This window comes from Athene cunicularia, assembly GCF_003259725.1.
Source record: "Athene cunicularia isolate RWA chromosome 1 unlocalized genomic scaffold, athCun1 chr1_part1, whole genome shotgun sequence".
Classification (NCBI taxonomy): Eukaryota; Metazoa; Chordata; class Aves; order Strigiformes; family Strigidae; genus Athene; species Athene cunicularia.
Genome location: NW_020799091.1, coordinates 125,364,824 through 125,381,064, shown reverse-complemented (window position 1 = coordinate 125,381,064; position 16,241 = coordinate 125,364,824). Strand labels below are relative to the sequence as shown.

The 16,241-nt window shown below is 37.0% G+C and overlaps 1 protein-coding gene across 3 annotated transcripts in view; it reads right to left on the bottom strand.

Annotated features, from left to right (window-relative positions):
* STXBP5L (syntaxin binding protein 5 like) overlaps window positions 1-16,241 on the bottom strand; it is a 223,126-nt gene that overhangs the window by 75,087 nt on the left and 131,798 nt on the right. For all 3 annotated transcript variants that reach the window (XM_026849275.1, XM_026849282.1, XM_026849292.1), the window contains exons 7-12: window positions 12,379-12,462; window positions 5,702-5,825; window positions 4,048-4,126; window positions 3,711-3,865; window positions 2,013-2,085; window positions 521-668 (exon numbers count right to left, since the gene is read on the bottom strand). In XM_026849275.1, the coding sequence (XP_026705076.1) occupies window positions 521-668; window positions 2,013-2,085; window positions 3,711-3,865; window positions 4,048-4,126; window positions 5,702-5,825; window positions 12,379-12,462 (663 nt within the window). The remainder of the gene's footprint in view (window positions 1-520; window positions 669-2,012; window positions 2,086-3,710; window positions 3,866-4,047; window positions 4,127-5,701; window positions 5,826-12,378; window positions 12,463-16,241) is intronic.

Sequence of the window (16,241 nt, the reverse complement as noted above, 5' to 3'; positions counted from 1 at the left end):
GCAAAATATAAAGCAGATTAATGCTTGAAATTTATAAAATAATTGCATTTCCTCTTTTTATTTCTGCAGCTTGTCCTATTTCTTCGGTAACCCAGTACAATAATTATGAATGTTCCTGTTTAACAAAAAATCTCACAGACATGCTGTCAACCTTCAACTTTCACTTGAAGCTCTTCTGCTAACTTCTTTCAGTTATAATGTTTTCACTTTTTTCTTTGATAGAGATAACTTATCCATACAAATTTGAACTGTAGACTGATGGCTTTCCTTTAACTCAGTCTCACCTGGCATAACTCCATCAGTTTAATGATTAGGTCCTATAAAATGGTCATTAATGGTTGTCCTTAGGTGACGATGTTTCTGAGGGACAAATACGAGGCTGTAAGCATGCTGCTAAGCTGCTAGTTAGACTAACTTGAAAGTGATTATTAAAGAAGTAAAATGAAAATAATTTGGTAAGATGTTACAAAAACATAGTTTGTACACCTATTGTGTTGTAAAAAATATTGGTTTTGTTTACCTTATTGCTGTATCCTTGCTTTTTGTGTTTTGCTCCTACAGAATAGAGTACAGGAATCAAATCTGGAGGACAGTCCGCAAAATATTCTGTGCAGGTGACAGGTGACTCATGAATGTCAATAGGATATGGATTTTCAAAGATTGGAAAACTAGTTAAGGAAGACAATTTATTAGAAGCACTGTGACACACTGAGCCATAGAAGAAAACACATTCTTATCTTAAAGTGTATAACAGAATCTAAGTAAAGTCATTACTAATAAAGTACATTTTCCCTTATTTATTCAAACATTTGTATTATTTTTAATGTCAATAATAATGCGTAGTTACTCAAAGAAAGACATAAAAATTCCACTGCTGTGACAAGAAGCCTCTTGCAATGTAAGTACCCATTCATGTGAATAATTCCTAAGGCTAACAGGAATACTTGTGTGAATGAGGATTAGGAACTGATTTTTCCCAACATGTCAAAATCTTATTTATACAGGTGACACATTTTCTATCAGCTTCAGGTTCATGGATATGATACATACTATGACCTAAGAACTACTTATACAACTGTGGATTTTATATCAAGCAGCTTAGCTTATTGGGTTGGTAGAGTACTGATTCTACAACGAACAATTGCAATAACAGATGAAGTAGATCTCAGTTTATTTCTCACTTCCATCAGTTTGGACAGTCTGATAAGAAGCACGGCCTCGCTTCTGGCATATTACACAATGTTATTCACAATTCAAAAACGTAAGAAATTTGGTTCTGATTTCAGTTATATTAATTTTATATTGCTGAGATGATTTGAATTATTCTTGCAAGTAAGGGAGATAAGAATATGATTCATTTAAAGCGTTTCAAGACATTAAGGGCAAAATCTGTTCCTAGTTATACCAGTGTGAATGTGGATGTACATTATTGGTGGTGTTGGAGGCAGAACAAAATAAAAAAGGATTGTCTTCTGCACTACATGATGTATACTTCCTCTTTGATGTGAACATTGATTCTGATGTGAAAGAACTATTTGTCATTTAAACCAGCAACCAGATCATGAAATAATCCTGTAGATCCACTATAAATCAATGCCATTATTTATTAAGATACTTAAAGTAAATAGTTAAGTGGAAGTCCCTGTGGAGTCTAGCGAAGTTTGGCATGCATATAAGTAGTAGTTCAATCTGGTTTCCAAAGCACCCATTCAGGTCATAATTCAGCATGTGACCAAGTGTTACTTCAATGTTGAGTAAAAGTTTGAGGGCTATGCTGAAGGGACTCCAAACTTAGAGTTATTCCCAAACTTAAGAGCAAATATTATCATAAATTCCCGTTGATTAGCCAATCTTAGGTCTTAAGGTGGAGATAAACATATAGAGTGAATTATTACCAAGAGTGAATGATCTTGGATAGTAAAATGACATTACATGATAACATCTGGATTTTTATCATCACTTGCTGCGCAGTTAAGATACACAAATAACTTAATCGAAGACTTCATACTTACTTGCTTTGTGTCAGGTCAACAACAATGAGATCTTTTTCCAAAAGCACAACTACAGCATAGGGTTCTTGAAATTCTATAAGCGAGGAATCAAATATAAAAGACATGGAGTTCTCCCATTCATTTTAAACAAGCAAGTCGTATTTATGATCTCTAAACATTAACAGTATATTAAACAAACGTTTTAAGGTACAAACCCTAGACATATCCACAAACTAGACATATCTGCAAAGTAGGGCCAGATTAGGGCTAGAGAGGAACTGAGAAATTAATTTTGGGCAGTACTGCTGATCAACATCCAGAGCAAAAATAGAATCGGCATATTCTAGCATGCCAGCGTGATAGTAGATTGAAAGTAAAGAAATAGAATAAGTTGTGTGTAACACTGCATTGCTGAATCCAGTTATTGTACAGAAAATGTATTTGTGCTGCTCAGCAGCAATGCTTCTACTGTGTACAACTGTTCCTCAAAACCAGACTGTGAACAGGTGGTCCGGTCTGCTTGATGGTACACTATGCCCTCATTCCCAAGGTGATTCCAAAGGAATATTCCAAAGGAATCCTGTAAATATGCTGTGTTCAATTCAGATACTGACACATTCCTTCTTCCCAAACACTCTTTAGTATATTATGTTGTCTGTTGGTTGTTTTTTTTTTAATTTAATGCTTTTGTCATTTATCAAAACCAAACAATTAAAATGACAAATAAATGCTTCCCTTGATGCCTAGGGTGCATTAGTTTACACAGAAGTTATTTTTAAAAATATAAATGTGAAATTACAACTCTCTTTTCAGCTGCACTAAACCATTCCAGCAATGTGCAAGCTCAGAGTATGCTTTTCACGTGGCTGATGCCAAAAAGCTGAGTAAATCAAGAGCTTGATAAATCAAGATTTACCTTCGTTTCAGGCCAGCTACAAATGCACATTATTTGTGGCCCGTTTTTATACAAGACTATGAATAACATAGGTTAAACTAAAATTTTTAAATATTAGTGTGTGAGCAGAGAAAGGGGTTACAAAATCTTAGTACTTGGAAGTGTCACAGTATCTGACACAGTTAAACGAAGGCCCAAACTAACTGAAAATTAAATTTTTGCATAACATTGAAACAAATACACACTTTACTAAATGTTTTTTAATGTGGATTTAATGCAGCTACGTATATAAGGTTTATTTTACTTTTCTGCTTGAGGGCTTAAAATACTAAACTTAGTTTCTTTTTGATTTACAGCTTTTCTTAATTTACTTTCCGGAGTCTTCTGTGAATGTACTTCAGAATTTGGCAGCCCCACAATATGCAGCAAAACACTTCTAACAGTTCAATTCAGGCTGAAGAGTAAGAACTTTTTTTTGCAGAGAAGAGATAGTTTAATCTTCAATAATTTAGCAATCTGTAGATTTTCAGCCTCATAGAAAATGTCAGAAATATAAGTACACATATTTGATTAATGGCAATATTTCCTCTCACTAGCCCACGTGTTTCAAGCTTATATCTGGAGATTTATGCGTGCTTTATTGTGCACTCATTACTTGCTTCCTATATTGAGAATGCAAACAAGTTGTAGTTACTTTCAGTGATGTGGTTTTCCTTGAGATGGAGACAACTGTGAGAATGGAAGTCCTTGGAATGGAATTAAGGTATGAGAGAAGGTAACTTAATTTATATTTTCTATAACTGTGTTTTGCTTAATAAACTCACCATTTGGATATGGGGTTTCACAAAGAGTTAAAAAATCAACTATAGGGTGATCCATTTCAAGAACCGTGATTGCTTTCCCATGCATGATTGTTAAACTTGGTCTTCGACAAGCCTTATCATATGACAATCCACCAGAAAATATCACAAATGGCTCACTGTATTAAAAAAAACCATAACAGTAATTATAAGTTTACCTACTACATACCAGTTTACATTATAGGTTTAGTACCTTTAAATAATAATAAATAGCTTCGCAAAAAGAAAGCGGGGAAAGATTCTAAAAGGACTTTTAACTGAGGAATGTAACACTGAGTTAATTACAGAATTAAAAACATACCTGTTTTTACAGGTCTTGTACTCTACTTTAAGAATTGGTTTGCAAGATTCAGGCTTTTTTCCATCTCTCTGAATTTTTCCTAGGGAAAGAAAGAAAGAAAGATGAAAACTGTATTAAAACACGATAACAGAACTATCAAACCGAAAGACAAGTATTGAAGCAACTGTATAAGCAATAAGAGAATGGAACTTTAAAGCTACAGAAGATGATACTAGCTCCTATTTCTGTAAAATATTCATTTGTCTAAATTAATTACATTTATTATGGCTTTATGTTTTTACTGTCACATACATCTAAAGAACCACAGATCACACTTCAAAGACATCTAAAACCCATGCAGATTACTGAGAAGGATGATACTTACCTAATAATTAATGATTTTGACCAAAAGTATACTATTTTTTCCAAACATATTATGACCATAAACAGCTTATTTTTTCCCTAAGTCATTCTTAGAATGACTCAATTCACTTGTTGCCTAAATGTTACATGCTCTGACGTGTAACTATTTGAGTGTTAAAATGAAATGAAGTGAGCAACTGAAATTCATGGGTTCTTAGTTCATTATGGCTCAGTACTTACTTCCAGTTAGAGAAAATTCACTTGTAAATGAAAAAAAAAACCAAAACCAAACCAATTTTGGGTTTGTTACTTTGGAAAATGTATTCTTGCTTTAAACCACAATCTAATTGGAGGATACAGTGTAGATAGAGCCAGCCTGTTCTCAGAGGTGCACAGTGACATGGTGGGAGGCAAAGAACTCAAGTTGTGACTTGGGAAATTCTGGTTAGATATTAGCAAAAAAAAATTGTACCACGAGGGTCATTAAATACTAGAAGATGTTTCCCAGAGAGGTTGTGCAATTTGTTGGAAGTGATCAAGTGTCCAGTACCAACTGGGCACTGCCCTGAGCTAACTTTTCTAATCAGGCCTGGTTTGAGCTGGGAGATAGACTAGATGACCTCTGAGAGGTCTCTTCTGACATAAAGTACAATTCTATGACTAAAAATGATAAACCAAAAGAAACCAGGGAGTTTAAGAAAATGCTTAAACTTTGCTGGGCTGCACAGATCTTGTTTTTCCCTTCTTCCTCCCTCTCCATCCAGTCGGGCCTCTTGGTAATGTAATGATTTGCAATAGAGTCAATACCAGTTTACCTCATTTATAGGAAGGAATGGCATATAAAGTCCCAGCCATAAAAGACAGAGTCATTTCTTAAAATGGCTTCTTTAAATCATTGCAGTGACTTGGGAACTTGTGCCATCTTTATAACAAGAAACACAGTGCCTTGTACAAAATGTATCCTTTCTTGTGCACTATGGGCACAAAAGTACAAAATATAAAAGAAAGAAATGTGAAAAACACATAGCCTGAACGTGTCAAAGATTAGTAGTATGCTATTAAGATGGATTGGATAAAATAGCAATATTAGAGCAATATTAACTAGTAAGAGGTATTTATAGAACCAAATAAAAGAAAAAGTTCGTCAAAATTGCCCTCTGATTTTTATAATATTTTGCAGGTTAAAATATTTCTGCAAGAAGCAACTCTGGATCTGGGCTACAATAAGAAAAGACATAAACAAAGATATTAGCAAACAGCATGGACAGTATTGCATTGCTTCTTAGTCATACATTTTAACTATCAAAATTACCATGTGGAATTGTGGTCTGGAACGGTCTGTTAGGACTTTTCAGATTCCATAGGGTCAAGCTGCCATCAGAGTGACTGCACATGAACTGTTTCCCTTCATGATGCCAAGCAACAGAATGAATAGCCTACAGAAATGAAAGAAGAACTTGAGACTGGGATGGAATACAATGTTTACACTAATGATATTTTAATGTATGACTCTGGATTATATTAATGTAATGGTATATTAATAGTTGGATGGTTCTTTGTCTAAAGTCCACACTTTTTAGTAACCAATAGATGTAATCTACTGCTAGTCAAGCCAAATAATTAATTATAAATGTTAACATTACATAAAACATAAGAAAGCCTGTACTGGATCAGACCATAATTGAAGGAATGGGGTATTAAGGCAAAAGGATAAGAATGAGGGACGTACAATGCAATCATAATATGTCTGATAGCTCTCCTTAGAAGTATTAATCTGGCAAATGTGCAGAGAGTTCTGTGTAACAAGTTTTACAGATAACATTCAACACATGCCATCTTCCACAGAGGACTTCTTAGGAAAAGTAGAAATAGTACTCTGTTTTTGAAAAATATCCCCCGCCCCCCCAATTAAGTTTCAGAGCAGGTACACAGAAATCTGGGATGTTTAATATAAAACCCAAACCACTAAGGAGACCAGGATTATTTCACTGATATAGATAATTACTAAAACAATGATGTAAGATATTTTTGGAATAATAGTGCTTCAGAGAAGAGGAATATTGCGCTCCTATGTACACAGTGCAAGTACCACACAATGAATGTTATAAATACAAAAAAAGAAACACTTCAAAAGTTAATAGACCATTCCTAGTATTTTGTGCTTAATTAGTGGGACTGACTGAAAATATCCATAATTACATCAAGCTAACTGAAAGGGTAATGGTGTAAGTCCTTCATTTTCACTGGTATGTGCTGGAAACTAACAAAAGTCATTTTCTGACAAAACAAAGTATTGATTCATTGTATACCACAGCGTCTCGCACTCCCCTCAGAAACACACACTCACAGAATATTCCCTTGAATCTATTTCATTTCCAGAAATATTAGCTGCTAAATAACAAAAATCACAGTATGTTTTTATGCAAATAAGAGAGACTTGTTTTTGAATGCAGTTTAATCAATTTCCATTTTTGCAACCCAGGAGATATTGAAAAGGCCTTGCATGTGCTTACAATTGCATATGGCTGTTTACCTGATTTGTTCAAACTAGTTTAAAATCATGTCTGGGTATTCATAAGTCAGCACAGGAGTTGTTCATACCAATTTTGCTTAAGCTGAGAAGAAATAAATGTAAGTGCTACTGGCCACTATTCAAAAAATCCCTGTTAGTCTTCCTCTTTTAATGAGTATATTGGTTGTTACAGTTGGTAACGGCTCATGGTCTGAAGGGAATATTAGAGGAAACCATTTAAAAGACTATGACCCTTTACCAAAACTTTACTCAGCTCTTGAGGCTGGACAGTACAAGCACAAAGGAGCCTTTGCATTGAGATGACCCAGATCTTTTAATAAGAATCTGACATGCTGTGTATATGAATGCTTGGCTAACACACTAGTAAGCTAGTCATGCCAATAAAGACTCAACAAACAGATTTGAACAAAGTGAACTCTAGATATTTATCTCTGAGTGACATAATGGGTGTCACTCAAACTTCTCCCTACCAGAGGGGAGTTGGCGCATAATTCCTCTTAAAGACCCAGAAGATACCAAACTATAACCGAGGCAACAAAAGACAACGCAGACAGATGGTTTGTACAGAGTCCAATGCCATTGCCCTCAGGTAGTAAGAACCTTAGATCTGTGGGGAGCATTGCTTCACTTGTCCTGTGCAAATTAATTCTGACATGAGCTCGTTCATGCTTGCTATCATGCCAAATTTGAATCTGCTTTTGATGCGTTATCACACATATAAACATTTCACACGGTTACAGTCACTAACTGTGTCTGAGCAGAAGCTAGTAACTAGCAGCTGAAAACTGTACCAAGCTGCTTGTTAAACTGCCGCTCAGCTACCAGGTGCCACCTGCCAGCATAAACCTCCTGTTGAGTGGAGCTGAGGCAGAATGCTCCTGTCACAGACAGTTGGCATCACAGCAACTCCAACTCACCTGTTAGACTTTGCCCCAAAAGGGGCAAGAAATCACTTAGAATCACTTTTAGAGGTCTCAGCTAGGAGTCATAACTAATACTGAAAGGTGGCACTGAACAAGACCCCAGTCTTCTCTCTCCTAGAGTATGTCTAGCATTCTTATCCACTTCTTTAGCATCCACACACAAAAAAAAGGAGCAGTTATTTGCTTAGAACAGGAGTTCATCATGGTGGGTGACTCATGTGAATGTTCACACAGTGTATGCACATAAAGCGTATCACTCCAGATTGGATATGTTTCTCCTTCTGCAATACCCACAGTGGTCGCATACATATTCCATCTTCTCTCATACTCAGCATGTACTAAAATTATGCATGCCCAACACCATTTCAGCTCCTTCCCAACCACAAACCTCCTCCACTGAGAACTCCTCAAGGGGACTCTACAACCGCTTTTAACCATATTTTGAACAAGCACCATACTCAACTGATCCTATTGCTTGAATCTTAAGAATTATTTGTGTTAGTAGTACTGCAGGACCATTACAGCAAGGGCCGTGTCAGATTTGATACTTCCATAATGGCATAGTGCTTGATAAAAGTAGAGAGATGTCATTTGTATTTCCGTGAACTCTGCAGCTTCATTTTGGAGACGTGTTCTAATGAAAGATAATGACTGTGCTTCAGGAAGCTCTGCATGTGCATTGACACAACATGTCAAACCTTTAAACGGTCTGTATCCAAAGATAGCAGGTTTTCTGGGTCTGCCAACTATCCATAATAACTTGAGAATCCTTTGAAGGATGTCTTGTTTATCTGCTCTTTATATAGCAATTGATGAAACTAAACTTGGAAGGAATTTATAAAAGGGCATGCAAGGAAAGCCGCCTATAGAGGGCATCATGTAGGAGCATTGATTTAAAAGGGCCTGAATATCCTATACACATTGCCACTGAGAAGATGACAATCCTCATCACACAAAGAAACAAATTTGCTGCTGACATCTTGAAGAGCAGACACAAGGTTCTTTAGCAGCAGGTTCAAGCTCCACTCTGGGACCAGGTGTTTCATAAGCAAGAACATTTTGGCCTCTTGAGAAGCTCCGATGCAGTAGAGAAGAAAACACAGAAACTCCTTCTATCAGGAGCTAATTTGCTGAGGCAACCTCTAACTAACTGGTCATCAGTGGGGCTAAAAGAGAGCTAGGACTATTTTTAACTCCAGTGAGTAAACCATGAGTATCAGGGAGAAGTTTTAAAGGGAAGATACAGGCTTACAAGAACACCAAGCAGAGACTTCCAGATAATACAGCTTGTACAGCCTTGGTATCCTTGCAACTTTGTATCCTCAGTTAACAGCTCTCTCATTTGAAATGAGCAGACATATTTTATGAAAGGAAACTATGAAAGGTTCCTAGCCTTTAAAACACAAAGATGTAGTAAGGAATGCAGCTGTAAATGCTGCAATTGCAGCTCTGTGAACAGGGGGAATAGTCTTCAGCTCCGCCACTTACAAGCTATTGAATTGTCTGAAAGAGCTGTTTATTCCAGGAGCAACATGTCCAAGACTTTAGTGTGGACAGCAAGGAAAATGAAAGGGCATACTTTTGCAAGGACTGGACATATCCTGCTAATATTGTAGGAAACAACTCACCTCCCTGTCATAAGATTACCCATATCCTGAGGAGATGTCTGCAACATATGTCCCATATCCATGTCTGCAAGTCTCATGTGATGCGAAGCATCACACTGGTATGACGATGCCATGCAGCCTAGAGAGCATAGGCTAGATTTTACAGTGGTGATGTCCTAGGGGACAGAGAACTGTTATCTCTTGATAATCCTTTTGTTAGCCAACTGTTCAAGTGTGTAGATAAGGAGAACCTATTCCATCTGAGCTGAGTGTTCACTACTTCTAAGACTTCAATTAAAATACCATCACTCAACATAGTGAAAAATTTGAATGGAAGAGACCTTTTAATAATCGTTCTCCCTGATAACGAAATGAAAACATTTATCGTGGCTGTATGAAAAGAAATATCTTTAAATTTAGTCATGAGATATGAAACTATTCCTCTCTATAACAATGTCAGCAGACATAGTCCCCATCTTGAACTTAAAAAGGAAGAATATTTAGATTTGTAGATAGATGATAAGTTATCAGCTTCCTTTCCTCTTCTATATCAAAAAATATCTGCTGTTAACATCTTGCTCCTGTGCTGCACAGTGACAGGTTCTACAGATCTGTATAACAACAGAGAGCCTCCTTTTCAACAGCTGTTCTGGGGAGACTCAAATCCATCGCTGTCAGTGGTAACACAGGAGAAATAGAGTTGAGGCTTGATCCTGTGAAAGGATGAGTATTCGGGTGTAGTCTTGAGGGTGCTAACATTTATTTTGAGTGACATTACCAAGCTGGACAGCTATCTGAAGAAGACTACAGAGAACAAAGAACTTGCCTCCGTGATGAAAACTCACAGTCCATCGAACGCAAGAAAAGCTGTTTCTCACAGTACACACCAAGGGCTAATGTAGAATCCTAGTGCCAGGGAAATATCTGATACTAAACAGAGTATCTGCTCCACTGATAAACCAGAAAAGATCATGCCATCCAATGATCCTTAAAGATGCCAGAAGAAGAAGTGGTGAGTTATTTGATGGTGAAAGAACTGGAAATCTCATCTAAGGTGACTACCTTAATTTCAAAACTGGTGCTACAGAAAGCATAATGATAGTAAGAAAAATGAGGCTGGATTAACTTCATTCAGACCCCATTCAAAGATGCACTCCAGTATTCAATGAAGATACAGAACATTTACAGTCATTTATGTGACATCTCAAATATACCCTGCAATAGCAACTGGCTGGCTAAGTGCCAGACAATGATACTGAAGGATTGCTCAGATGTCATGAGGCACAGAGGCTTTACATCAGTCCAGGTAGAATGGTGAAGGGCAGCAGAAGCAACGTTTTCTGACATGCTGATCTTAGGTGACCAATCTCTAAAAAGAGGCTTAGGTTTGAAAACTTGGGTTGGTGCCAAATACCAAGTGGAACATGCTGAACTAATAATTTGTGACTCACAGATGCTATATAACTCAGGATTTTAAAAAGAACCCTTTTTAGGGGCTCCCTAGGGGAAATCTAGCAGATCTGGAACATTATCAATGTGGAGCCTGAAAGTCTGGAATAAAGTACAATGGCTAGTCACATAACCCTTTTAAAGACAAAATAATCTTGCAACTATTTCAGTAGATGATAGCAAGCCATCACAAGTTGCACGAAGTGGAGTAATGACACAGTAAGTAATCACAGAGGAGGAAAGCACATGACTGATAAAAAGGCCAAAAATGTTCCTGAGGACAGTACTGACAAATGTGGAACAACTAAATTGTATGAGAAATTGTCAACACCCAACCACTCTGTAACAAGCAGCAAAAAAAAAAACCCAAACACCCAGTATCATGAAGATCCCACTGGTTTATGTAGTCTTGTTCTGAGCACAAGAGAGGACAGTGAATGAACAGACACCCCCCCCCAAGAGACTTGTAAAAGGAAAAAGTTGTCTAGCCTTAAATAATAGAACAGGTGCAATTTCTCAAGTGTATGCACAGGTGGACTGTCACTTAGAGACAATTTAGTGGGCATGTATTGAAGCTTAAGTGTTGGCCTATTTAAACTCTGAATTACCCTGTCCTTTAGAACATTGGCTATGTGGATGCTCAGAATCTTAACCTTGAAGCTCAGTGTAGTGTCGATGTGTCTGTGAAAACAGGCCTGAAAGAGTACAGGATTCAAATACATTCAGATTACTCTTTAGAGTGAAAATAAATGCGTATACTCCTTACATAGAATAAGGTGGCAAGATGGAGAAGGAAAGAGAACTACGGAAAACCAATTACTGCCTGGATCACTTTAAAGAAAATGTCCTTTTCTAGTTACATTCACATTCATTCACTTTACAGAAGGGCTGGCAGAACAAAGGATGTTTTTCCTAGGCCTAATACTAAAATAATAATAAATGAGAATATATCTATTTTTTTAAACAGCCTGTTTACTGATGCAAAAACTGCGTCTGTGTGCGATACAATCTGCTTACAAAAGGCAAGAGACAATTGTCTGATAAAACTACGAGAATACAATTTTGAAAAACTTTTAATCAGATCTTGAGTACAAGGTAGTATCAATAGCCGTACAAAATAATTTATCTTTCATTCTAATTAATATTCTAGTAATACTCAGTAAAGGTCTAATTCCTAATGCAGCTATATCTCAGTTTAGCTCCTTACTAGGCTCTGTTCAACTGAAGATCCCTACACAGAAGCTAATGAACTTGTCAGAATCAAGGGGAAGAGACTCCTTGTCATAGTCTGCTCAGAAGAGCATAATGCATTAGAACTACAGATTTCAGGTTTTGATTTCTAGACAATAACTTCTTCAAAAGCATAGCACAAACAGTGTATCCAGAACAAGCAATGCCTTAAGATAAATATCCGTTTGATAAGATATACGACAAACCGCTGGATAACAGCTTTTCTGAATGAACAGAAACTGCTTACCTCATCATAATAAGCTCTCAGATCAGCTCTTTTAGATCGTAAGTCCCAGAGTACTACAGTCCCATTTTCATAGCCTATCAATAGCTGGAGGAGGGAAACAAACACAATTATACTTTTAGATTCAAAAGGAATATACATATATTAAAAAAAACTTAATGGCTTTAAGAGACTTTTAAAAAAATAAGTAAGCACTATAAAATGTCAAACTGATGTGTAGGATTGCAGATTGCACAACACATAATACCCAGCTTTCAGATTATCTTTCGGTATAAATTACTTCTCATTAGTGGCAATGTAAGTTTTAATATGGAAGAAAAATTGTGCTTTATACCGCTTTTTTTCTTTGCTGTGTTTTTTTTTGGTTTTTGGTTGGGGTTTTTTTGTTTTGTTTTGTTTTGTTTTTTTTTTTTCTGTAATATTATGTGCCTGAACAACCTTCACAATTGTGTATCTGCTGAGAAAATAAGATCATAGTATGTTCCTCTCAGCTCTTACCTTCCTTGCCCTTGGTTGGATGCACAACTGTTGGGCACCTAAGAGATAACTTCAAACCAAAGAGTCACCAGATTAAACCCTCATTTAGCTACATATATTCCTTTAATTTCTGCTTTCTATTGCTTTAAAACATTCTGAAGAACTCTCCTTGCAGAGTAAATAGCTTGCTTTCCTAGAAATTGAAAATAAATTCACTGGTATGCTAATTTTTACTTCTTCTAGAAGTAGCATGTCATATCATCATGCATACCCAAGAAATATCTCAAAGAAGATTTGTCAAAAGATGAAAAAGAAGACAAATGATACTCAGGAGAAAAATAAGAATGAACACAATCCTTTTTCCTTGTCTCTATTGAAAAGAACTGTATGATTGATCTGGCACTGTATTGAGTACTCTTCATCTGGACACAAATAATTTCAGATCTTACAGAAGATGTGAAGTCTGGCCTACTTAGGTGTCCAGGAAATTGGTTTCCTAGACCCCATCTTCCTAAGGATCTGTCCTGGACACGATGACTGGGAATGTCCAAACTGACAGACTCATGGAATATTTTATACAGCTGGCAATGATAACTGCAAATTGTTCTTTGTCCATAAACACATGGATCACAGAATGCAGGCAAGGATTTACAGTTTCTCTATTAAGAACTTGAGCAAAGAATGATGAGACCATCTCTTAGTCTGTGAGACCTTACCAGCATCTTTGCCATCATTCACTTTAGCTTGCATAAATCATAAAAACGAAACCTGGCTGGACTACTAAACAAAACATCGCTTTGTTTCCAATTTATATACAATTGCTACATCAATACTGCTATAAAAGAGTCTGGGAATACTCTCATTCCTACTAGATATGATTCTTTACATTGCCAGGTGAATATTCATTATGTGGAGATATATTACCTAATCTAGGAATGATTTATAGTTTGTATATTTAATACCTGAATATGAACAATACCTCATTACTTAAGAATTCTGCTCCTGAAAAAAAAAATTCAAACTGTCCTGGAGAAATTCCAGAATATTTATCATTTTTGCTCGGGATGGGTCCATATGGGATTCTGCAGCAGAATAAACGTGAAGAGACATCCTGTTCAGAAAGCATACAGCTAACTGGATAGCACTTGTGTCAGGATGCCATATGGTATTCTGGGATAAGACTGCTGTTGAGAGAGTGAACAAAGAAGTGTCTTACTGTGACTGCTTTCATGTTAGTGCAGTGATCCTAAATGGAAGACAAATGTATATTCAGGAGTTAGTGATCCACAGAGTGGTTAACCTGAGCAGGTGAGGGCCTGTGTTGTGCTATATTGTGCTGCAGGTAGCACTTGGCTTTCAGTCCTGTATTGTGCTGCACATAGTCCTTAGTCACAAGATAAACTTTGCTGTCTAATTGTAAAGAAGCAGCCCTTAGGCAGCTGCCACTTGTTAAGAGTAATTACAACACCTTTGTGACCTTGTCTTTATCTTAAGGTAGGGCAGTATGTTCTCACGTAAATATCCCTTTGCTTGACGGTAGAAATGAATAGATTTTTTTAAAAAATAAAATCTTTTGAGATCTCTAGAGACCAAAATGCTTGTAAACCTCTTCACAGAGGGGACCAGCACAGTTTGCTGTGCTCTTATTAGAGGTCTATCCAATGCCGCACAACTTGGGATTCCCACCATCTGACGGAATGTAAGATTATCTTCTTTTTCCTTTTGTATTAACTCCAATACATGGTATTTTAATATGTCATGGAATCTGAGTGCCTTCCTTACTGTTACAAGAACAAGCACTTTCATCAGTGCATTACAGCTGGGTACCAAACTAGTTGAGTTCAGTTTGTATCTACCAGTAATCTTTCAACCTCAGCTTTTGTACAAATACATTCAGGAAACTGAAGCAATAGAAAAGCATTTAGATGTGACCCTGTTTCATAAGCCTTTCTGCCTGGTGAAGCAGGGTTGTTTCTGATTTTTATCACTCTCTTTTGCAAAGATACTGTGCTCCAGGTAATTACTAAAAGGTTAAATATTTCCCATAAGAGACAGCATTTCCCCTGATTTGTTGCTGAAATGCTTAATGCTCAATGGCACCACAGAACTGTAAGATACAAAGTGCTGTGATTTCAGGGAAGAAGTTGAAAGAGAAACAGATTTGCTGCATAGCCAGGAATCAGGCTCTGTGCTCAGATGGTAGCCATGCTGCTAGACTACCAGTACTGTGGTATGACACTAAAGTCAGAATTCCAGCTGGGTGAATGTGATCGTCTCATTGCCAGCGTATTTATGATGCTCTGAACTCTGACTTGTCTGAACCATAGGAAACTCAAATACTCTAACTCCCGTTGGCCATGGTAAGCCAAAAGAGATCTACAGGACAAGCTCTATGTCTGTAATATTCAATGAGGTAAAAAAAACCCCCACCCATAAATACAGTTGAAGGACAAAACATAGGCAAAGAAGAAAAACGTGTGTAAAGGGAGTCAAGGAAGTAAAAAGCCAAAGACTCCTCTTCAACTTGTGTTTTCTGGAACCCTGTTTAATTACCCATGTTTAAGAATCATGAAGGAGGCTGGACAGAATTTGAAGTGGGAACAACTCCTGGCAAGATCTTCCTTGTCTAGTGGAGCTACTCCCCATTTTGACTTAACAAATCCATCTTCATGAAATGCTTTCGATGATGGTGTTATAGGGAGATTTCTCTTTCACAATCAAATAATTGCATCCTGCTACATGTCAGCCAGCTCCTTGCTTGTCCTGGTAGCAAAAAACAGCTGGGAGAAGAAAACCCCAAGCATGCCAAATGCACACTGTATTTAGGTGGTTTGAGACCTCAGAACACAGACTCCGAGACAGGAAGTTTAGTGCACCAGCTAATAGTGAATAACATTAAACTTTTTCCTATTAAGCTTTCTCCAGTTGCTGGGAAACAGCAGATCATTGCAGTTAATGTCTTCTCCTGTGTCAGCAAGAAAAATCATGTTTGCTACAGATCTTCCACTTACAAATGTCTGTGCACTTCAGTCTGTTCCTAACGTACACTTATTCATTGATTTGGCAGACACAGTTCTATTTCATGGACTTAATCACTAGGTCCCCAAATTGTTCTTAAGTGACACATTAAATGCCCAAATTCTCCTTGTTGTCTGTCTTCCAGCTACAGCTTGCTAGATTCATAAAAGGGACTGTCTCCAAAGTCTGCCTTGATAGTTTGCCTGGAGGGCACACTTGAAAAAAGTTGAATGGCAGAAGTCTTCTAGAATTACACTGACTCTTTTGGCGCAGAAAAACTGGTCATCAGTCACTGATAAAAACCAGAACTTTTAGGAATTTAAAGAACTTTTAAAAGATGAATATACAGCGAGCACACAAATTTCCCTGGC